The sequence below is a fragment of the Hippopotamus amphibius genome, chromosome X (genome assembly GCF_030028045.1).
Source record: "Hippopotamus amphibius kiboko isolate mHipAmp2 chromosome X, mHipAmp2.hap2, whole genome shotgun sequence".
Taxonomy (NCBI): domain Eukaryota; kingdom Metazoa; phylum Chordata; class Mammalia; order Artiodactyla; family Hippopotamidae; genus Hippopotamus; species Hippopotamus amphibius.
In genome coordinates this window covers 127579531-127604833 of record NC_080203.1, presented here as the reverse complement: position 1 = coordinate 127604833, position 25303 = coordinate 127579531, and the positions used below count along the sequence as shown (strand labels likewise).

The 25303-nt window shown below is 41.5% G+C and overlaps 1 protein-coding gene across 2 annotated transcripts in view; it reads right to left on the bottom strand.

The window, feature by feature from the left end:
• Positions 1 to 23694, bottom strand: part of ARHGAP6 (Rho GTPase activating protein 6) — a 476412-nt gene extending 452718 nt beyond the window's left edge. For both annotated transcript variants that reach the window (XM_057718706.1, XM_057718707.1), the window contains exon 1: positions 22994 to 23694. In XM_057718706.1, the coding sequence (XP_057574689.1) occupies positions 22994 to 23572 (579 nt within the window). In that variant the 5' untranslated portion in view covers positions 23573 to 23694. The remainder of the gene's footprint in view (positions 1 to 22993) is intronic.
• Positions 23695 to 25303: the final 1609 nt, after the last annotated feature.

The following is a 25303-nucleotide window of genomic DNA, read 5'->3' as shown; positions in this document are numbered from 1 at the left end:
GTCCTGGATCATCTTCACCATCATTATTATGAATTCTTTTTCTGTAAGGGTGCCTATCTCCTCTTCATTTAGTTGTTTCTCTGGGTTTTTATCCTGTCCCTTCATCTGGTATAAAGTCCTCTGCTTTTTCATTTTCTCTATCTTTCTGTGGCTGTGGTTTTCAGTTCCACAAGACAAAATACTGCTGATACTGCTTGATACTGCTGTCTGCCCTCTTGTGGAGGAAGCTATCTAGGAGGCTCATGCGTGCTTCCTGATGGGAGGGACTGATCCCCAACACACTTTTAAAACAGGCACATATTACTATATTTAAAATAGATTTAAAAAACAAGGACCTACTGTATAGCACAGGGAACTATATTCAATGTCTTATAATAACGTATAATGGGAAACTGAAAAAGAATGTATGTGTGTATGACTGAATCACTTTGCTGTATACCTGAAACTAACACATTATAAATCAACTATACTTCAATTAAAAAAGTTTTTACAACTCTTGTTTAATTTATACAAGTAATACCTGTTTATTTGTGAAGAACTGAAAATACAAAAATGCAAAAAGAAGATTTCAATTCATCCAGAGAGATTATAATTTAATATTTTGATGTATTCCCTTCTGAATTCTTTTTATACACACTCACTTCAAAATTCCAAGTCACTTATATATAAAGTACATTGATTACTGATTTGGGCCATTGCAATATGGCAGAAATTTCCATTAATAGGTGGAGTCTATGCCCCATTCTTTGAATCTCGTCTGGCCTTGTGGCTTGAATAATAGTAGACAGCAGAAGCGATGGTATACAGTTTCCAGGCTATGCCTCAAGAGGCTTTGGAGCATCTTCTCCCTCTCTTACAACCTTGCATCCACCATGAGTACAAGCTTGGGCTAGCCTGCTGGAGAATGAGAGACTGCATGGACCCAAGATGAATTATCTTTTGCCAGTATGCTACATGATCACATATGCATGAGCAGCCCAGCAGAGATCAGCCAAGTTCTGCCCATATCAACAAAACTACTCCACCAACCTACAGAAGCATGTACAAAAATAATTATTCACTGCTGTACAAAGCCAAATTTTGTGGTCATTTGTTACACAGTTTTATTCTAGCCATAGATAACTGATGCAGTATATAATTCTTGTCTAAGTTCTTAGAAGCTGACTCCAGCTAATCAGAAAGGGAGTTGAGAGGATATTGGGTCACTAAGGATCATGGAGAGGCTCAGAACCAAGTTTTCCAGAACAATTTCCAAGATCACATCATAGAGCTGATGTAATAATTAAACTGCATTTGACCCACCTCAAACTCCAGATGCTATAATTTATATTGCCTCCAAAATCTCAACTTTGCTGCAACCACACTGTCACCAGACAGATACTACTTTCACCAGAAACTCAACCTTTCTGAAACTGCTGCCACCAAAAGCTAGAAGCTTCTGGTTCCACTGTTGCTAGAAAATGGATGCTTTCATTATGCTCTTACCTAGAGAAACTTAGGAGCATTTTCTCTTACAAAAATTAAATCTACCTGATTAAAAAACAGGCAAAGGACTTGCACAGATACTTCACCGAAGTGGATATAAGAAGGGCCAATAAGCACATGGAAAAGATGTTAAACATTATTAGCTGTTATGGAAATGAAAATCAAAGCCATGATGAGATACCACAGCACCCCTATTAGAATGGATAAAAATGGAAACCACCAGCAATACCAAGTGCTGACAAGGATGCAGAAAAACTGGAACTCTCACACATTGCTGGTAGGAATGCAAAGTGGTACAACCACTCTGCTAGACAGCCTGGCAGTTTCTTATAAAGTTAAACATATATTCACCATGTGATCCGGCAATCCCCCTCCCAGAATTTATCCTGGAGAAATGAAAACTCACGTTCACATAGAAACCTCTACACAGATGTTTATAGTAGCTCTGGTCATAATCATCCAAAACTGGAAATCACCCAAATACCATTTAATAGGTCAATAAACTACAGTACATCTGTACCATGAAATTACTCCTCAGCAATAAAAAGGAACAGACTATTGATAATGGGTGATGACTATAGGTAGTCTATATGACATGATATTTTGTCTTGATGGCAAGATTGGAAATTAAATGATGATATTAGTGCTTAAGGAAGAAGAAAGTATAAACTAAAATGAGAAAAATCTGTCATTCAGGAAGTTAGTTAGAAGGCCCAGCATGAGAGATGAGGGTCAGTGCCAGAATGGACAGAGAGAAAAAGATAAATACGATGACTGTGTACAAAGAAGTATAAGTCTTCCCTCACATGGGGCCATATGAATACAGAATATAAAAGAGGAGGAACAGTCAAAAATACTTTCAAGGTTCTAAGGCTGCAACAATGGTTATCATGGAAGAAAACAGGAAAGTTTAGAGAAAAAGCTGGTTGTGATATGCTTATTCATTTATTTTCTCTTCAGGGAGAAAAGATCATTAATTATTTTGAACATTAGAGTTTGAAGTGAGGTGGAACCTACAAGGAGAACCATCCTGTAGGGAAATGGAAATATAGGACTAGGATTCAACTGAGGAGGGAAATAATAATTTGCATCTCTAAAGGATAGAAGTGACCTCCTAGAATCATGGAAATAAAATCAAGAATAAACGAATGGGACCTCATGAAACTTAAAAGCTTTTGCACAGCAAAAGAAACCATAAACAAGACTAAAAGGCAACCCTCAGAATGGGAAAAAATAATTGCCTATGAAACAACGGACAAAGGATTAACCTCCAAAATATACAAGCAGCTCATGCAGCTTCATACCAAAAAAGCAAATAACCCAATCCACAAATGGGCAGAAGACCTAAATAGACATTTCTCCAAAGAAGACATACAGATGGCCAACAAACACATGAAAAGATGCTCAACATCACTCATCATCAGAGAAATGCAAGTTAAAGCCACAATGAGGTATCACCTCACACCAATCAGAATGGCCATCATCACAAAGTCTGGAAACCACAAATGTTGGAGAGGGTGTGGAGAAAAGGGAACTCTCCTGCACTGTTGGTGGGACTGTAAGTTGGTACAGCCACTATGGAAAACAATTTGGAGGTTCCTTAAAAAACTACAAATAGAACTACCATATGATCCAGTAATCCCACTTCTGGGCATATACCCAAAGAAAACCATAATCCCAAAAGAAACTTGTACCATCATGTTTATTGCAGCACTATTTACAATAGCCAGGACATGGAAGCAACCGAAATGCCCATCAACAAATGAATGGATACAGAAGATGTGGCATATATATACAATGGAATATTACTCAGCTATAAAAAGGGATGAGATGGAGCTATATGTAATGAGGTGGATAGAACTACAATCTGTCATACAGAGTGAAGTAAGTCAGAAAGAGAAGGACAAATATTGTATGCTAACTCACATATATGGAATCTAAAAATGGTGCTGATGAACTCAGTGACAAGAACAAGGATGCAGATACAGAGAATGGACTGGAGAACTCGAGGTATGGGAGGGGGCGGGGGGTGAAGGGGAAACTGAGACGAAGCGAGAGAGTAGCACAGACATATATATACTACCAACTGTAAAACAGTCAGTGGGAAGTAGTTGTATAACAAAGGGAGCCCAACTCGAGGATGGAAGATGCCTTAGAGGACTGGGGCAGGGAGGGTGGGGGGGACTCGAGGTGGGGGAGTCAAGGAAGGGAGGGAATTCGGGAATATGTGTATAAAAACAGATGATTGAACCTGGTGTACCCCCCAAAAAAAAATAAAAAAATAAAAAATAAAAAAATAAAGGATAGAAGTGATAGCTGAAACTGACACAGTATTAGCCAAGTGAACAAAATTGTGAGAAAACCCATTTCTTCCATTTGACTAAAATTATATTTGACAAACATGAATATGCAATTTAATCTACAAATTTCCACCATGAAAGCACATTACAAACATCTGTTTTAGTACTGATCAGTTTTAAAAGAAACCTTATGTTAGATTTACCTTCTAAAAGATACTTAGTCAATATCACAGGAAATAATGACATCAACTTTTGTTAACCAAGAGAACTATTTTAAGTTAAAATCAAGCTCACAGGTAACAAGATCAGTATATTCAAGGAATGCAGTATAAACCAGGCATATTCTGCTTTTCTTTGCAAAGCACCTCCCAAATCCATACTTTGCTCTCTGGAGATATTAACGTAATTGCTGAGGATGTTGGCCAATGGTATTTTTTCCAATGGTATTTATTATAAAACAATCTTGGCAAGTGAAAGAAAACAGCACACACTGCTAATATTTTGGTAGAATTATGTGTTTATTCTAGCACTGTTAACAAGAGAGAAGTAAGCACTGAACAAGTACAGAGGAATGCTGCTGATGTAAATGAATATTTATTCAAAGCTCAGCTCTTCCAACCCCCTCTGATAGGGAAATGACAAAGAGCATTCTGATCTTGGATTTATCCCAACCTCATATGCCAACAAATGCAGCACCCAAAGAAATGCTTGTTGATGGCCCACGGTGGCAATAAAGGCAGACAAAGCAGTACCCTATGAGAGAGTTTCTCATATGATGGAGAAGAAGGGTGGGAAAATCCAAATTACAGAGAGAGAATATGGCTGAAGGGCCAATCAACTCAGCTGGTTGCAAGTGCCGTCTGTCACTGTTACGAAGTGGCTTTCTTCAGCCCCTTAGCCACAGTCTATACCCTTAGTATTGCATCTGCTCAACAAGCATATGGCCATGCTACCGCACAGGCAGGACAGGAGGATGTGGCTGATTGGGTGAAAAGTATCACCATTAATAGATACATCATATTTTACTAATGTAGATAAACAGTGACCCTTGGTGTTCAAATGATGTTGCATGTATTCTTCCCATCACCCCATTCTAATCATGAGAAAACATCAGACAAACCAAAATTGAGGAAAGGTCTACAAAATACCTGGCTGGTACTTTTCAAATGTGGAAAGGTCACAAAAGACTGCTTGGAAGAAACTAAGAAGCCATGCTAACTAAATGCCATGTGGGATCCTGGATGGGATCTTGGAATTGGAACTGAAAAAGAACATTAATATAAAAAACGGTGAAATCCACTCTACTATATATAAAATAGATAAGCAACAAGGACCTAGTGCATATATATCACAGGGAACTCTACTCAATACTCTGTAATAACCTATATGGGAAAAAGAATTTGAAAAAGAATGACTATATGTATATGTATAACTGAATCACTCTGCTGTACACCTGAAACTAACACAACATTGTAAATCAACTATACTCCAATAAAATTTTTTAAAAAATAAAAAAATGTTTAAGTACCTACACTGATGATATTTTAGTAGGTACTGCCCAATTACTCTATGAAGTTTGATACCAACTGATAAGATGTTTATTTTTCTGTCAAGCTGCTAACTTTGAGAACTGATCATTTTGCCTTTGCCACTTTTATTGGTGAAAAATATGAACCTATTAGACTGACATATACATACTACTATATATAAAAGATGACTAGTAAGAACCTACTGTATATTACAGGGATATGTGTATAAAAACAGATGATTGAACTTGGTGTACCCCCCAAAAAATAATAAATAAATAAATTTTAAAAATAAATAAATAAAAAAGAAAAAACAAAACAAACAAACAAACAAAAAGAACCTACTGTATAGCATAGGGAACTCTATTTGGTGCTCTGTAATGACCAATATGGGAATGGGGTCTGGAAGAGAGTGGATATGTGTATGTACGGCTGATTCAATTTGCTGTACAGCAGAAACTAACACAACATTGTAAGTCAACTCTACTCCAATTAAAAAATTAATTAAAATTTAAAAAATATGAATCCATTAACATTTCAACTGCATTTCTTTGACCAAATAAATGTGAAATAATTTTAGTTAACAAAAAAATGGTGAAACCCAAGTAAGTTCTGTATTTCTCTCAAAAGTCTCTCAGTTAAAGGCATTTCCAAGATTACTTTGGTAACAAACCTGTCACCAAGGTTTATTTCTTAGTTTTCATAAATGTGCCATGTTTATATAAGACATTAACATTAGAGAAAGCTGGGTGAAGGGTGTATGGGAACCCTCTGTACTATCTGTGCTACTCTTCCATAAATCTAAAATTATTTCAGGAATTCCCTGGTTGTCCAGTGGTTAGAACTCAGTACTTTGACTGCCAGGGCCCGGGTTCCATCCCTGGTGGGGGAACTAAGATCCTGCAAGCCATGTGGCACAGCCAAAAAGAAATTACTTCAAAATTAAAAGTTAAACCTAAATGTCCATCAATAGATGAATGGATAAAGAAGATGTGGTACATATATACAATGGAATGTTACTCAGCTGTAAAAAGGAACGAAATTGGGACATTTATAGAGACATGGATGGACCTAGAGACTGTCATACAGAGTGAAGTGAGAAAGAGAAAAACAAATATCATATATTAACACATATACGCGGAATATAGAAAAATGGTACAAATCAACTGGTTTGCAAGGCAGAAATAGAGAAACAAATGTAGAGAACAAACATATGGACACCAAGTGGGGAAAGCGGGGGGAGGGGGGGTTGGGGGGAATGAACTGGGAGATTGGGATTGCCATATATATATTACTAATAAAAAAAAAATACCAAATTGTACACTTTAAATTTATGCAGTTTATTGTATGTCAATTGTATCTCAATAAAAGTTCTTAAAAAAATTACAAGTTAAAAAGATAGTATGTATTTATTGTTTGTCCTGTTCTTTCGATTTTAGTGGCTGCTTGGGTATGAAATTAACACATATGCAAAACAATTTCAGAATTTATGACCTACCTTCCAACCATATCATACAACTTTTAGTTTCTTAACTACATCCTGCTTACTAATTCTTCCATGCCTTTGATCATTCTGTTTCTTCTACTTGCCTTCCTCCCCATCCTTGCTGACCAGACACGTTCCTTATTTTAAGACTGACTTCAAATGTCATCTCCTCTGGCTTCCTCAGGCAGAGTTTGACTTTCCCTCTTATCCATTCTTAGAACCTCATCTACAAACCTCTGTTTTATGTCATGTGATAAGGTACTGAATGTACCCTATATGAAGTGATGGTTATAAGCAAGAGCTCTAAAAACAGGCTATTTGGATTCAAATCCTGGCCCAATCTCTTACCAGCCGTGCAACTTTGAGCAAATTACTTAATTCTGTGTCCAAACTTCCTTGTCTAGATAACTGAGCTAATATTATAACAATAACAACTCATGGAGTTGATATGAGAACTAAATGAAGTCATGCAAATAAAGTAATTCTAAGAGAGTGTGACTCAAGTAAGTGCTCAATAATTGTTAGCCATTATTATGGTTATTATATGTCTCCCTAGATTGAGGAACTTCGGAACAAGGACCACATGTTATTTTCTTTCCTGGGTGGAATTCTCAGGGCTAGATTTAAATCCTACCTTTGCCATTTATTGGCTTTGGACTTCCTCAGATTATTTTGAGGATTTAGTGATCCACTGCTTTTTAAAGCATGTAGTAGTATAATTAGCTCAAGGCAAGCATTCAAAAATATTAGCTGTTACAATTATCATCTTGCTAAACCCAGAGTTCGACACTTAAGGTATGCTGAATTCTCTGATGAATGAATGAGTGAATTAATTGGTAAGAATGATTGATAATACTCCAGTAGCTGATATCAATTATCATTATCAACTAATGATATCAAAAATTAAATTTCTTCATTTGCCACCCCATGCCTCTAAGCTTTAGAAAGCCAGTCCTAATCCAAGATACTTGTTTGTGTTGCTCTGTGTTTTATTAACATCCAGTCATCTGGAAGGATCTCCATGGAGTAGACTGAAAAGTTCTAAGAGCATGTAGCTTTGCAAAATAATTCAATAGCCAGTGGGGGTTATGTGAGCTGCAATTATTGCCAGCTGAAGAATATGTGGAAATTCCCTAAAAGTGGCAGATAAATCAATGTAATAACTCTCACCTAATGAACAACTACTATAGGATTGGATGTATAGTCTTAACTTCTGTGCCCCAACTCTGCATAAGAAAGGGCTTATTTTGCCATTTACTCATGGGTGTATGCATGTGAAATTTGACAGGAAACAAACAGCACTCTGTTTGATACAATTTAAACTACTGTACACAAATCTTAAAACCTAAAATGTAGAGAAAAAACTACACTGTATCATAGTTGCCTGGAGTACTGCATATTTTCCTTAGAGTTTATAAAGCCTAAAATTGTGTCTTGAACAACAGTTATTTACATTTACCATAGTATTGTTGCCTTTTTTTCCTCTGAAAGCATTATAATATCTATGTTCATCTGCCTATGACAGCATCTTAGAATGAAGCAGATGGAGTAATAAATAATAGACACCCCTGCATGATACCTCATAGCCCATGAGTCCTAAGTGCATTCACCAATTGATTTCACAACCTCCTACAAAGTGAATACAATTATATTCCCTTTAGAGGTGAAGAAACTGAAATTCACACCTTATAAGTAGTGGCTCTGGGATTTGACCCCAGGCTTACACATCTCCAAAGTCTATGATCATACTGTCCTTCAGTTATGCTTTCGGTTAGCTGAGATTATGGGTAACTAATTCTAAATGCTGCTCCCCATGAGCCTGTGCTAAAATTTTTGAATTCAGCTAGAACTGTGCTGGGAAGTTCTGTTCAGGCTCACACTGACCTTTGCGCTGCTAGTGATCTATCCCTAGTGAACACTTGGTCATGTGTAAGAGGTTAAAAGGTAGTTAAAAACCTGGAAAGAATTTCAACCAATGGAGGATGGAAACCAACAGAGACATTCTCCAGCTCCCCATATTTTACCTCATGACAGATTAAAGAAGGTCACAAATGATTTTTGTTTCTCCCTTCAACAGGTGGAATCTATTTCCGTTGTCCTTGAATCTGGGCTGGCTCTGTGACTCATGCTTACCAAATACCATGAGATTACCATGCAGTGAGGAAGCCCAAGCTATCCTCTTAGAGAAAGGGGCCACATGGAGGATGACCAATGCACGAGGCATATAAGTGAAGACAGCCTGAACTTTCCAGGCATCGCAGACACCAGCTAAAAGCAGCCAAATGAGTGAGCCCAGCTGATGCCATGTGGAGCAGAACCAGCTGAGTCCTGATCTAATTCCTGACCCACAGAATCATGCCAGTAAAGTTTGAGGGTTGTTTGGTATACAGCAATAGATAACGGAAACACAGGTAGATGATACTGAGAGGCATTCTATGTGTTTCCCAATGATCCTGGTGGAACCTTGGTCGTTCCTGTGTTCACAGATGTGAATTTTATGACAAATTTATAATGACATTTCATTCTTTCTTCTTCATTCCTGTTTCCCGGGATCACCTCCCAAATAAACTGCACTCACCCAAACTAAGACACAGAGCTTGTGCCCTTCCTACAACTTTTTTTCATGAAATTTTAAAAGCTTTTATTTTCAAAAACATAATTTATCCATATTGTTCCAATTACATATGGCAACATCCAACCAATCATTTTTACTTCTAAAGCAAGATGTTACCATGAAGTTAAAAGTTGTATGTACAGACATACAGTCAGAAAAATTACACTAATAAGACTGTGGTCTAAAACTCTGCAGAAGTCATTCTAAATAAAACGAAAAAATTAACTTTCTGCACTGTAAAAATATTGCATGGAAACATTTAATTAATGACTCAAAGGGAATCTTTGTAGGTATGCTAAGTTAATTTTCTTCTTGACCACTCAACTTTCTTATTCAGTGAACTTTAAAAAAAATAACTTTACTTTTTAAGAATGGTTTTAGATTCAAATGAACATTTACATAAGCTGTATCTTCCATATCTTTATATAAATTAGAAATGATACCTTATGGGGACAATAAAATACACAGCATGATTTTAGACATTTCCTATAAAAGGAATATTTCTAGATGAGAAAAGACAAACTAGACAATCGTGACCCATTGACTCTTCTGCACCTAGCTCCCATCCTTCTCTGATGGGGAGAACCAAAACTCCAAATAATATTGCAAAGAGAAATAAAGTATTTCACTTTCTAAAAAACTTGTAACTCTGAATAATCCATTTCAATGAAAAGATATCTGATCGTTTGCATAACACTTTACTGATCTTTAAAAGTGCACTCTCAGTTATACAGGAAAAAAGTAATTTACTTCCAACTTAATCATAAATTACAAGATTAAAACATTGCCATTACAGCAGAATGACAATATATTTGCTGAGTTCATGACTCAGAGCTTCTGAAGTTAGTCTGGGACTCATATCACAGTCCTTGACCTTCAAGCCTGCTTACCATCTCCATATCGCCTTTCACGTTTATTTTCTTTGCATTTTGACAAACACATTCTGACAACACCATTTTTTGACAATATATTACCATTAGAAGCCAGATTCAACATGTCTCTTTGGGGGCTTGCTGAAAGACCCAGAGCCATCCTCTGTGATATGATATGAAAACTGCACCTGTCTTTGAGCTCTCTTATAAATCATCAAAGGAAGAAACCTGACTCATTGGGTCGGCAGCAAGAACCTAGAGACAGAAAGTTCTTATCCTGGATTTCTCTAAGTAGTTTGTAAGATAACTTCGGGTCAATAGTTTAACTTTTGTTTAAACTATTCTTCAATTCTGGTTTGATATAGTCACAATTTTTCTCTGGCAAAGAGAAAATATGATCAAACTTTGTGTTGATGCTCAGAATGAAAGCTATGCTAACCCATACTTCCTTACGAACAACAATAATACAATATTGGTGATTATGTGTATGACAGGAGGGGCAGAATCCATTTGTAGTATAAATGTCCCAGGGAGACTTTTTTTGAACATACTTCCGGGAAGAATTTCCACATCCATTATAATCTAAAGGCAGAACTATGAAGGTCTCCATTGTGGGGGGCAGGTGTGGGGTGCTGGGCATAAACTGGGGATGTCATAGATAGGATTCAAGTATCGCAGGGATGGGCTTCCCCAGTGGTGCAGTCGTTAAGAATCTGCCTGCCAATGCAGGGGACACGGGTTCGAGCCCCCGTCCGGGAAGATCCCACATGCCATGGAGCAACTAAGTCCATGTGCCACAACTACTGAGCCCACACACCATACCTACTGAAGCCCACACATCTAGAACCTGTGCTCCGCAATGAGAAGCCACCTCAATAAGAAGCCCAAGCACTGCAATGAAGAGTAGCCCCCACTCTCTGCAACTAAAGAAAGCCCACACGCAGCAACAAAGACCCAACGCAGTCAATAAATAATTAATTAATTAATTAATTAATTTAAAAAAAAGTATCGCAGGGATGCCTGGACTAAGTAGAAGACCTCTAAGGACTTTTCCATCCCATTATTCTGTTTTGTTCACAGAAGGCTGAAGTCAGTTTAGAAAGGTTAATGGGAATTATGGTTAGATTTTGAGCATAAAAAGCATCTGATCTCTAGAATAAAGATGCAGATGTACAGAACGGACTTGAGGACACGGGGTGAGGGGCGAAGGGGAAGCTGGGACAAAGTGAGAGAGTAGCATTGACATATATAGACTACCAAATGTAAAATAGATAGCTAGTGGGAAGCTGCTGCATAACACAGGGAGATCAACTCGATGATGGGTGATGACTCAGAGGGCTGGGATAGGGAGGGTGGGAAGGAGTCCTGGGAGGGAGGGGATATGGGGATATATGTATAAATACAGCTGATTCACTTTGTTGTACAGCAAAAACTGGCACAACAGTGTAAAGCAATTATATTCCAATAAAGAGCTTAAAAAAAAAAGCATCTGAGTGTAGATGGTATTGTTTCAATTTAGTGATGCTGCCCTGTTACCCTGAAAAGATGTTGATGAGATTAGCCATGAACAACAGTTAGCTTGATCTCACATGACAGTGGCAGTATGAGGAAGTGAGAAGAACAAGAGGCTTGAAGTGAGAAAGCACACTGCCATTTGCCAGCTAGAGAACCAGGACTGGACTGGGAGCTATCCTGTTTCCAACATGCTAAGTATTCTCCAAACAAAAAGTGTCTGATGCAATGAAGTTACTGTGACTAGTGTGTGGGAATGAAGGTTACCCCCCAGCTTGTTGGCATGTCTTGTGTTACACCAAATCCACAATGCAAGTCTGGCAAATTCCTGTGTTCCAAGTCACTAGTCCAAATGCCTGGGGTGACAGCCTGCTATTGCTCCAATGCCTATCATGCAAAGTACACCTTACTTAAGAGCCTGCAAAATAAATTTTCAATTGCCTTCTGCTGTTGTCCAAGTCAGCCAGATCTATTCATTCACTTGATCACCAAAGCCCTCTTTGAGTGCCTTGGTGGAAAGACCAAGGTTCCTGGCACACACAGTAGGTGCAGAATAAATATTTTCAACTACTACTTTAATTCAAGTCCTACCTTTGTTGCTTCCTAGCTGTGTGACCTGGACATGTCTTCCATTTTACTTAACCTTACTCTGCTTAGCATCTTTTATTACTTCCCATGTGCTGGGCACTTTCCAAGTAATCAGGTCATGAGGTCCTCACAAAAACTCTTTGAGGTAGGCACTTTAATGATCCCCATTTGACAGATAAGGAAACTAAGGCAGAAAGATGCTTTGTGATTTGTTCAAGGTCACAGAGCAGAGCCTGGATTTGAATCCAAGTGGTCTGGATCAGAATCCAGCTCTAACTCATTCACTTCATTTCTTCTCCAATTAAGTCTGGCTGCCTCTTAATCAGAATCTCAGCATCCTTATCTGCAAAATGAAGGGTGATACTATCACCCTGCAGAGCTGTAATAACAAAAAGCTGCTGCTCATTCTACAAACACTAATTGTTATTTCGCTTATCATTATTGTCATGGCCTATCAGCGGAAATAAGTGGGCAAGGAATCAAGTGAAAGTTCCAATAGGAGCAGAATGCTACTTTGCTCAAAAGCCAGAAAACCTGATGGCCCATTCAGGACCAGATTATTAACTATAGTAGAGGCCTTGTTATAATAAACCCAGAGTCAGTGTAGCTACTGTCACCTAAGGTCTTTCGCCTTCCCCATCCACTTTTGGGTCTCAGAGTACCAGCTTGCCTAACTGTTTCTCAATCCCTGAGAGATGAATTTATTGGCAATACAAGCTAAGAATTGATCTGAGGCTTATTCACACTTCAGCTCCTGTAGGTAGTATTAATTCATCTGTTTCCATTAGTGTCCAGGTATACAGAAGAAAAACATGTTATTTTCCTTGAGCCATGGGCCACCCAACTCAATGCATTTCCAATTTCTTCACAGACATTCTAAGCTCAGCTTACTCCTCTTGGGTCCATCAGCACATGACTTGATGGGTAGTTTCTCAAGTTGCTTTTAGTTCTAATGGCTCCTGAAAATCTTTGGCTATTTAATAGCTCTGATGTGATATGGCTAGGCAATTTTTCAAAATTGTAAGTACTTTTAAAAGTCTCTGCCTATTCTGGAAAACAATCTTTTTAATAGCTTCTCTGCACTTGCTTCCAAAGCATAATAATCAGAACACAGAATTTCCACGGTAACCAATCTCAGAAAATCCCAGGCTGGCTGTTGTCTCCTCCACTGAATCTGCCAGAGTTGTTACTACCTCCTTGTTGCATCTTTAAGGATAGCATTTAATATACAGTAGGCCTGGGCCTACAACATAACTCTGCTCATCTACATTTATGTTTATGTTTTACTGAAAAGATGATATAGCAACAAAATTGATATATTTTCCAAATGTCATAAAGTGTTCTTTTTTTAATTGGTATTAAAATTCACATACCATAAAATTCACTCTTTTCAAGTGTACAATTCAGAGGTTTTTAGTATACTCCCCAGGCTGTGCAGCCATCACCTCTATCTAGTTCCAGAACATTTTCATCCCCCCAAAAAGAAACCAGGTATCCATTAGCAGTCACTTCTCATCACTCCCTACTGCCAGCCTCTGGCAACCACGAATCTATTCTCTGTCTCTATAAATCTGCCTAACCTGGACATTTCATATGAATAGAATCATACAGTATATGGCCCTTTGTAACAAGCTTCTTTCACTTAGCGTAATGTTTTCAAGGTTTATCCATGTTGCAGCATGTATTAGTACTTCAGTCCTTCTTTTTGCTGAATAATCTTGCATTGCATAGATACACCATGTTTTGTTTACCCATTCATCTGTTGATAGACATTTGGTTGTTTCCAGCATTTTGGCCATTATGAATAACGCTGCTATGAACATTCACTTATGAGTCTTCATGTATACATGTATATTCAGTTCTCTTGGGTAGATACCTAAAGGTGGAATTGCTGGGTAACATGGTCAAATGTTTAACTTTTTGAGAAACTGCCAAACTATTTTTCAAAGCTGCTGCACCATTTTATATTCTCATCAGCAATGTATGAGAGTTTCAATTTCTCCACATCCTTGTCAACACTTGTTATTATCTGTCTTTTTTATTATAGCCATATATATGGCTACGGTATAGCCACATGAAGTGGTATCTCATTGTGGTTTTGATTTGTATTTCCCTAATAGCTAATGAAAACATCATTCGTTACTAGCTAACACAATAACTAATTACATTTTTTCACACATTACAGTCCACTTTTTGCCATATTGTAACACAGTTGCAGTTATGGTCTTGGTTGCTTTATCATAAGCAATGGCCCAGAGGGGACGCAGTAAAATTTAGACCAAGACATCATGCCCCAAAGGTGTATCTCCAGGATTTGGAAAACTGCTGTCAGAACACAGATTCCCTCAGTCATTGAATGGATTCTGATATGAAACTCTTTCCCCTATGTGGACACCAGATTAGAAAAATCAGAATCTAGCTATGGAAAGCTGAGCTCACATTTGTGTAAATCATGAATACGTCATGACATGTATGATAGTCAAGACATTTCTTTGGAAGTGACATCTGGTTGAATCATAAAGTATGACGGAGTTTTCTCAGATAAGTATGGAGCCAGGTGATCAAAAGCTGAATGAGGAGAGAAACTTTATATCAAATTATAAAATCCTGAGCTGTATTATGAAGCTCAAAACCCAGCCAGACTTATTCTTTGCCATCTTCCTACTCCTATAGGTGTTTCCAGTTGGATTTCTCCAAGTTCTTGAAGCATACTATGCCCCTCTTAACTACAGGCCATTCTTTCTACCACCTCCCTTCTTTTTGTTTGCCAAAAGCCTCCTTACCCACTGGTTTCAGTTGAGACATCCCAGACCTCCTTAGTTCTTGTATCAGCTTCTTATGGCCTCTGTAACAAATTATCACAAATACCATAGCTTAAAACAACACTCACTTATTCTCTTATAGTTCTGAGCATCAGAAGCCTCACTGCGCTAGTATCAAGATGTTGGCAGAGCTGCTGTCCTTCTGTAGATTCTAGGGGAAAATCTGCTTCCTTGCCTTTTCTAGCTTCTAGAGGCTGCCCCATTCCTTGGGTCAAGGCTCCTTCCTTCATTTTCAAAGCCAGCAGTGGAGCATCTTCAAAAATCATTTTGTGTGTGTGTCTCTGTCTGTCCGTCTGTTTGTCTCTCTTTCTACAGCTGTCTCTCTCTCTCTCTCTCTCTCTCTCTCTCTCTCTCTCTCTGTGTGTGTGTGTGTGTGTGAGTGTGTGTGTGTGTGTGTGTTTCTGGCTGATTCTGTCCTCGTATCTTCTTCTCTAACTCTGAACTACCTGCCTCCTTCTTATAAGGACCCTTGTGATTACATTAGACTCACCCAGATAATCCAGGATCATCTCCCCGTCTCAAAATCCTTAACTTAATCACATCTGCAAAGTCTCTTTTGCCATATAAGGTAACATATCCATGGGTTCTGGGAATCAGGACACGGACATCCTTGGATGGGGGGAGGGGGGCATTATTCTGTCTACCACAGTCCTCCTGTCATAATGCCACAGCATTCTGAGGAAGTGCAGGGATTTATTTACTGGAAAGTGTTGCTTTCACAAAAGGGTAAGCACCTTGTGGGGCCATGCTTGTTTACCCTGCATACGTTCCCCAGTGTCTAGTGCATAGCCGGCACTTCATAAATGTTCGATGACAACCTGGCTGAGTGGCCAGTTTGGTTTTGTTGGACGAGAATTCCTAGGGAAAGGGGAGGAGGTCAGCTAAGATTATAGTGTAAAAGACTTTGAAATGACTGGCTAAGAAGTTTGGATTTCATTTTGTACACACCAAGTCTCAGCAAAGGTTTTTACTCAGGGAGTTAACAAGATTACAACTGCATCTTTGGAGTAGAAAGCCCATAAGCCAGATGGGAAGAGGGGAAAACCGAAGACAGGGCGACCAAGCAGGAGGCCACGGCAAATGAGGACCCAAACTAGGCAGTGGCAATGAGAAGGAACAGCTGGGGAGAGATGTAAGAACTTGGATACATTCCTCTTCAAATCCTTTCTAGAATGGAGCAAATGAGAAGTAAACACAACAGAATTTGATAACTTATTGGAGACGACAGGAGGAAAAAAAAAAAGAGGGAGAAAACTGAAGACATTTCTGGCCTGGTAAAACAGCTGGCCTGAGAATGGTGATGCCAACCAAAAATAAGGAATATGGGAAATGAAATGTGCTCAGAGGAAAGGGGGATTGATTTGTTCTGCTTCAGACATGTAGACTAAGAGGAGTCCGGTGGCATCGTGAGCAAAAGTCTTGCAAGAAATCAGAAATAGATGTTAGGAGCTCAAACACACAAAGTCATGAGTGTCCCCAAGAGGGATGATGGCTGAAGTCACAAAAGTGAATGAGATCATCAAGGGAGAATGAGCTGAAGGAAAAACACAGACTGTAGGGATACATGGACAACAAGCACAGAAAGAGAAAACCAGGAAGAGACATTACAGACCGAGAAGCAGGCAATAGGGAGGGAACTGAGACTCTTCTGTGAGTGGTGGGGGGGGGGGGGGGGGCGGGGGAGGGTGCAGAACAGTGCTGTCAGTTCCGCCCAGAAGTCCAGCCAAAGGAGGTCTAAGAAAGTCTTGGGATTTGGGCACCTTTGGGAAATTGTTTCATTAAGTAATGGGGATAGAAAAAGGATTGCCAAGGTTCTAGACGTTCATGGTTGTTTGCTTTTGCCAGAATTTTGGAGTTCATATTGAGAGTCAAGGAGGATTTCAGGGTGATTCTGCAGTCAACGCACTGTCTGAGTTTGAGCTTAACCCTTTCAGTCCCTGTCTTTAATTGTAAAGTAAGGAGGCTGCAACTAGATGCTACCCAAGGTCCTTTCAGAGTCTAAAATTTGCTCTTGCCAAGCCTCAAATCCCCAAATTCTGGTGGAAGCTCAATTCAGTCTGAGAACTTGTCTTCATATTACTCTCTAAGTTAAAAATTACCTTAGAAACAAGACGAATTCTAGCAGAGAAATACTCCAAGAGAAAGTACATGAAAACTGAATATTTTCCTGTTATAAATTCTTAGGGCATTATGCTAATTTCAGACATAATTCCTTGTAAAATGCCCTATGTCAATTTCCTGTTTGAAGCTGTCTTACTCTAATGACTTCCTCTTTGGTGAATGGGTGAGCCTCTATTTTTAATCACAATATCCCTCTCTGCCCATGTTTTAAATTTTAATTCCAGTTTCTGTTATTACATATTTACAATTCAATTCTTCCTTATAGATATATTTAGACACCCCATTATTTTTTTCCTATCCTCAATACTTTTTAAAAAGGCAGTTTTTTTCCAATTCAAAGCCTTGGTCGACATATACTAGGAAAAAAGAAGAAATGACAGAGTAAAGCCAGAAACATGAGAGAAAATGGTACAGCAAAGCAAAACCCAGAATTCAGTTTCTTGTATAAAGTAGTATATTATATAGGGTTTCTCAACCTCTGTACTATTGAAAATTTGAGCAGGAGAGTTATTTGTTGTGGCAGTCTGTCCTGTGCACTGTAGAATGATTAGCAGTATCCCTGGCCTCTACTCATCAGATGCCAGTAGCACACACACCCTGCCTCAGCTCTGGCAATCAAAATGCCAACAGGTATTGCCAAATGTGCCCAGGCTGCAAACTCACCCCTTGGTTGAAAACCAATGGTCTATAAAGACCAACCTATTCGAAGTAGTTCAATAGTGCAAGAAAACAATTTGCTAAAGTGGAAAAATAAGAAATATAGAACTATTATGTTTCTATGCCAACTCCCATTTGTTTGTAGGATGCTTGACATGGTTTCCCCATGCCTACCTCCTCTGAGTATCTGTCCTCCCGGTTGTTTCACTCTACTGATGCATGGTCCCCGCAGACACTAGAGTGATCTCTTTAAAACACATATCCAATCTTGTTACACACTCATGCCTAAAAATCATCAATTTACCCCATTCTCCACCACAGGGATTCTCAGCCTGGGCACTCTTGACATTAAGGGCCAGATAATTCTTTGTTGTGGACGCTGTCCTGTGCATTGTAGAGTGCTTAGAGAATCCCTGGATTCTCCCCCACTAGATGCCACTAGCACCGCTCCTGTTAGTAGGCAGAATAATGTCCCACCAAAGATATCCAGGTCCTAATCTCTGGAAACTGTGAATATGTTAGCTTACATGCCAAGAGGGAATTAAGGCTGCAGATAGAATTAAAGGTTGCTAATAAACTGACCTTAAAACAATAAGAGTATCTTGGATTATTCAGGTGAGTCCTATGCAATCACAAGCATCCTTAAGATAGTCTGAGGAAGAAATGACTGGAAGAAGGGTCAAAGAGATGCAACATGGCTGGCACTGAAGACAGAGTAAGGCAGACACTGGAAAAGCAAAGGAAACAGACCCTAGAGCCTTCAAAAGGAACATAGCCCTGCCAATACCTTGACTTTAGCCCAAGGAGACATATTTCAGACTTCTGATCTCCACAAGTATAAGATAATAAATGTGTTGCTCTAACCCATACATTTGGGGTAATTTGTTACAGCACAAAATGAAGCTAATACATCACCACCCCCAGTTGCGACAACCAAAACTGTCTTCGGACATTGCTAAACGTCCCCTGGGAACAAGTTGTCTCCAGGTTGAGAACCACTGCTCTACAAAACAGAGTCTAAACTTCTGAGTCATGCACCATGGCACTCTTCATAATTAATGCTACCCAACCTGTTGAATACTATTATCCAACACACAGTGAGATACAGCCTGTGCTCCAGGCACACCAGACTTCTAACTTCAAAAACGTTCTATCAATACATCCTTTCACTTTCCTGCAGATTTGATGTCAAGAGGTGCCTTGGAGGGTAGGCAATGTGCTTTGGCCTTCCTACCATTTTTATCCAAGCCCATAGTTAGTTATTATGCCCCCAAATATGTGTCTAATTTCTGGTTTCATTAGGTTGTTATATAAAAAGCCATGTGGTTGCTACATATATTAAACTTCACATATCTTAACCTACTCCTCCAAACAAATTATTGCACTTAAGCCCCTCTAAGTCCTCTTTGTTGGAAACTCTGACATCACAAACACCTCTGGGCCTTTGCAGGCCTACCCCTTTCTATTTCATCAAGGAAACGCTTCCCTTCTTCTTCTTTTAAGTGGCAGTCTCCCTTGAAGATGAAGTTCAATTGTTCTCTGCACAGTGAAGCCTTCCAAGACTCCCAAAGCACGGTGAGTCTCTCATTACACTGACCCTTCTGCAATGCAGCTATTGGTTGATTCATCCCTCCTCCTCCTTAGACTGTGAGCTCTTTAAGGGGTGACACCATATTTTAGCCTTTCTGCATTCCTGGCCTCTACCCATAGAGAAATGGGTACATAGAGAAATGCTTCTCTACATAGAGGAATGCTTGTGCTCAAGAAGTTCTTGTGGCATAAATGAAGAAAAGAAGTCATGGATAGAGAGAAATCATTTTAGTTATGATTTACTGAGGCTGGCAAACTCTGTCAGTTATGAGCATAATCCCAGCTCTGATCCAAAAGAATTAGGAGAACCCCAAGGTTATGACTCTGATCATTAACAAGTTACTCCCTTGTTTATGATCAGAATCAAGGACAGAACCTGGCTGCTAAGAACAAAGCCGAGAAGTGTGCATCAACAGTGTCACCATGTACCATTTATCCCTTTGTCTTCTCCCTTTTTCTGCTCAATAGATATTCTATCCAGCATATCTATGAATCAGATTTTGTTAAAGCAATCCTAAAACACATAGTAAGGAAATACTGAGTTGTAGCTGACTTTGTCTAACACCTCCTGGTTTCAGGCCGTAAAATTGTCATTTGTGAGCTCTGAGTGAGCACAAGGCACAGAACTACAGACAGAGGCTTGGGAGCAGGAGCCGCTGTATGAACAATTTAGTCTAAAACCAGAGAATCCGCTGAAAGAACTAAGTGGAAGTGGATGTGATCCATTACTGGCTACACCTGAATGAAGGTGAATTCTCAGGTTTGCCTATGGAAGAGAAACTGAGAAGCTGAATAAACAATATGAGACCCGTGGAATCTGCAGGCAAGACTCAAGAGGGATTCACATGGTTTTGGAATCAGAAGAAGGCCCCAAGGAAACGTTCTGCTAGCTGAAAGCACTTCTGTGGGCCGTCAAGATGGTCATCATGGTGGAGGGGGCTACATGCAACTCACTGGTGTAGTAGTTCTCAACTGGGGCAATTTTGATCCTCAGAGGACATTCAGCAGTGTCTGCAGACACTTCTCATCGTCACACCGGTGGGAAGGGATGCTATTCACATCTAGTGGGTAGAGGCCCAGGATGCTGCTGAACATACTACAAGGCACAGGACAGTGCCCAAAGCAAAGACTCATTCAGCCACAACTGTCTATAGTGCAGAGGCAGAGAAACCCCAAGCCAGAGCAACCAGGAAAAGCAAAAGAATCAAGTCTGAAAGATCCAAATCTTCCCTCCAGGGCCCATAAGTAAACTTGCAAGGTGTTCATTTGCTAGACTTTTTTTTTTTTTCATTTGCTGGACTTTTGACATCATTAGTTAAAGATTCTCTTTTAGGACAAAGGACCTAGCTTGCTTGCAATTGAGAAGGACAAGCAGTGCTCAATAGGATGAATTTCCTTGGGTTTTGAGAGGGTTCCAGGGCATTAAACCTTTAAAAGGTAATCCAGGCCATTAAATTCCAGACCCTAGGGTGAATTCAGGATATCTGGGACTCCATTCAACAAAGCCAGCCTTGGACCTTCATGCCAGGATGCCATCCAGTCATTCCATGTGTGCCTCATGAATAAAGGGATTTTACACACACACACACACACACATTTTATGAGAAAATATTGTTCTTTTGCTAGATGGCTATGTACTTAGTTTTAAACAAGTACATAGTTTTCACTTCTTCTGCAAAGAGGTGAAAGTCATGGTAGGTGAGCTTGCAGACTGCCTAACACTGCACAGAACAGTTTGAAGCCACTCAGTATTGCATAAGTTCAGATACCTGTCCATTGATTATGAGATTTTAATGGGTAAGAAGAAAATTTCTAAACAGTTGTGATCATCTACAGTAGACTGCCCTTTGGTCATAACAGCAACAGACAGCATGTGTATACTATATTCCAAGTATGTACAGTTGCTAAGAAAAGCAGAGACATTCTTAGTGATGTAATTGGTTTAAACATGAAAGTCAGTGGCTATCCAATCCAAGAACTTGGCTTGCTTTTGCATTTCTTTCTCTTTCTCTCAACTCCTACAGATTAATCTAACAACATGTGCTTCTGATATAGAGTAGGAATCCAGGCCCTTCTAAAGACCAACAGAAATTCAACATTTAGATTCTTGACCCTCTTTCTAATGCTGCGTTCCCTGATTTGGAGAGAATCTCTTGCTCTCCTACTTGACTTTTCTCTCTACTGCCTATCTTCCTCAAGAAAATGGGCAGAACAGTCAGCAATGTTTGTTACTTTTTGTAAACCATGCTCCCCATGCAACAGCAGCAGTTACTTTCACACAGTAACTGATATTTTACTAATATGTGATGTGAATATTCTTGATAAATACTGCTGATTTTTCTAAGGTGACTAATAAAAGCCAAAATTTCACAGTTATCTCATGTTAACAGAGCAAGGTATGATGTTGGATGCTATTTTCCAACTGTTTTTCTTGGTTGTGTTTCCTTTATTTAGTCTAAATCTCCAGCAAATACATCGTATTTCATTTCATTTCTGTAATTCTAACTGTACTTTAAAATATTTAATTACAATGGATGGAATTTCCCCTTATGGAAACAGATCCAAGGCAAATCTATAGAGTTTGTGGACTGAAAGAGATTAGGAATTGTTCATTTTTTTTTATTCTCTAAAAGCATGCAGCTTTCCAAGTACCCATCAACCACAGTTTCCCATTAGCTCTGTTCTCCATTCTTTTTAACCAGAGAGCAAACATTTTTAAAGGTACCAAATAGCTCCCTCTGAGTTCCCTGCTTACTAATGATTCCTGATTCATGTATATTTCACTAACTACTAGTTGCCCTTAGTGGAATTTGGGCATATTTCCATGATCTTTCATAGCCTTAAGCAGAGATTTTTTTTCTCCAGGATTAATCTAGTACTCAGTACCATAGATCTCTGAAATTAGACCTTTAGGGAGAAGAAAAGATCAAAACTAGAGAATTCTAGTAGTTACTCCCCCAAACACACAGACCTACACACACATATCAACAACACCCTCAAGAATAATGTTCCTGAATTCTCTGTAAAACAAGCAGATGGCAGAAATATTTTAAAATATATTTCCTCCAATCCTGACAAACAGCTTGGAAATAGATCATCTGAGTTCCAAAAATATCAACATTGGGTGAAGGGATAAGATGACCCTTTGAAATCACCTGCAGCACAAAAAGGAAAGCATCTCTTCCTCTCTTCCTCCAGCTCCTACCACCGCTCCAAAGTGGAGCCAAGAAGTCCTAACAAGACACATGTGGGTGGCCACTAGGGACGTCCCATTTCCAGACACCATTTAACCAGCCAAAAAGGAACAGCCACACCAGGAAAACCTCTCAGTGGGTCCCTGGCTCTGTAAATGAGAAGGAATTAAAGAGCTGCCCAGGTGTCCAGCCTTGGGCCATGAGGACACGCGGCACTGTACCCTACCTCGGACTTCCACACGACATAGGGTTGGCCGTGGCTGTCGGGTGGGGACTGGAACTTTCTTTGCTGGAGCCACCTCCTGGGAGAAGCGAAGATGCCGTTGGGGCCTCCCCCGGAGGAGCAGAGGATGGCGCTGCGGCCACTGCCCGGCCCAGCTAGGACCGAAGGCAGGTCCCATACCATGCTCTTCTTGAGGCCGCTGCGACCCAGAGGGACCTCATAGTCAAAGTGGAAGCTGCCGGAAGGCGACTTCTCCTGCGGGGTGCTGGGTGTGGAGAAAGACGAGCAGAGGGGTCTAGGGGGCGGGAGTCGGTTGGCCCGAGGAGGTGGGCCCCGGGGACAGAACGCCGAGCGAGGGCCGAGACCCTCGGCCAGGGCCAACGGGGAGCAGAGGCGGCCCCCGGTGGCTCCCCGCGAGCCGCCGTCTGCGCCTGCCTCGCCCCCGCAGCCGCCGATCAGAGCCGGGTCCAGGCTGCGGGTCTGGCGAAGCTTCCTTTTGGAGAAGCCCTTGGCCGAGGCCGCGCTGCCCGAGGCTGGCGAGGAGCAGGAGAAGACACTGTGAAGTAGGCTCTGCGCGGACATCTCGGCGGGGCTGTGCCTGAGGGCCACCCTCTTTCAGCTCTCGGAACTGCTAGCGATTTGGGGCCAAAAAGCAAGGGGGCTCCGGCGAGGCTGCCAGACAGGGTCGGCCCGAGGCTCGCCGAGGCCGGTGGAGGGCAGTTCCCGGCTCACGCACCACCAGCGCGCTCCAAGTGCCCCGGCGGGGGCAGAAGCAGAAGATTCATCCCAGCCTTCTAGGAAAAGGGGTGGGGAGGGAGGGCTTCTTCGGTCGCTAGAACCTTCCCCCAGAACCTAAGTCACGAAGAGGATAAAGAAGAGAAGGAGGAAGGCCAGGCGCTCGCTGGGTTCCCAGCTCCGGCGGCCAGCGCCACTCCCCCTTCCCAGCTGAGGCAGGAGACGCCGCGCTCCCGCTCTCTGGCTCTGGACAGCCTCGAAGACTCCGGCAAGCTCCTCCTCGCGCCCTGAGGACGGTCCCGAGGGCTGGGGAGGAGGCCTCCTGGGCGTGCGCCCAGGGCGCGTCCCTCGCGCTCCCCGCGCAGTGAGAGGGACTTCCTCCCGCGCTGGGGCTGGGCACCGGGAGCTGCGCCCCCGGGCACAGTCGCCGTATCCGGGCCCCTGAAGCTACGCGTCTGGCCGCCACTTGGCTGCTGTGCCCACTCCTCTGACTGGCTAGGCGCAAGAGTGTCTCCAAGCTCCAGGTTCCCCCGAGGTGCCACTGTCGCTACAAAGTGGGGACATGGAGCGCGCAGCGCCCAGGGCCTTCCAAGGGCTGAGCGGCTACAGTGGGAGAGAATTCCTGGCTGCGCTCAGGTTGCTAAGGGGAGAACGCCAGGGTCGGCTGTCCATGACCCGCCGGAGAGGGGCTCTTGATGTTCTCAGCCCAGCCTCGGGCCCAGGGCAGGCGCGGAGATGTCCCCGCACGCTCGCGCTAGAGGCAGCGGGAAGGGGGCGGCTCGGACGGGTAGGGCGGGAGGGAAGCCAGGTCCGGAGCTGGGGCGGAGCCAGGAGCAGGAGAAAGCAGAACGTGGAGTTTTCCAGGCGCAGAGAGAGCACCGCTCACCACTGATACCGGGTCTCCTGGGGAGAAAGCCCTGAGGACGGAAGTGCGGACCTTCTCCCCCGTCTCCCCTCCCCCAGATCGAAGGGGGCGCCAGCTCCACTCACGTTTCTGGAAAGGAAGGGAAGTGTCAGATTGCACCCCACCCACTGGTGTCAGATGGATAGCCCAAGAAGGTTGCTCTGAAGTTGGACTTAAACCTCCTGCCTTCCTTTTCTCCCCACTGCTGTTTTTGTTTTTAAAAAGGAAGGGTAGAGATTCAGTTCAAATGCAGTGGCTGCCGATGAATGGGCTGGAGATGGGACCTACTAAGAAAAGTGGGGGGAGGGGTCCTCGCCGTGTAAGGGTCGGTCAGTAACCGTACTTGTGGAGGAGGGGTGAGTGAGGCCGAGCAAGGGGCAGGCGCCGGGCGCAGCGTCAGCCCAAAGGCTGCGGAGATTGGCGCTCACAAAGCGATCGGTCTCCCGGTTCGGCTGTGGGACGCCTTTGGGCGCAGCGGCCACATTCCTGCCAAGCTGGGAAACGCTGGCGAAGTCAATGTTCCCTGCTTGAAAACAAGTCTGGGAGCACCTTCCCCCGCTACTGTCCCACTCCTAGAATCTATAAAGTGCGAAGTCTCGCCCGCTTCTCTGAGGGCTTTTTGAGGTAACATTTAAGTTTTGCAACGTATCACAACCATCTCAGCAGGGGAGCAG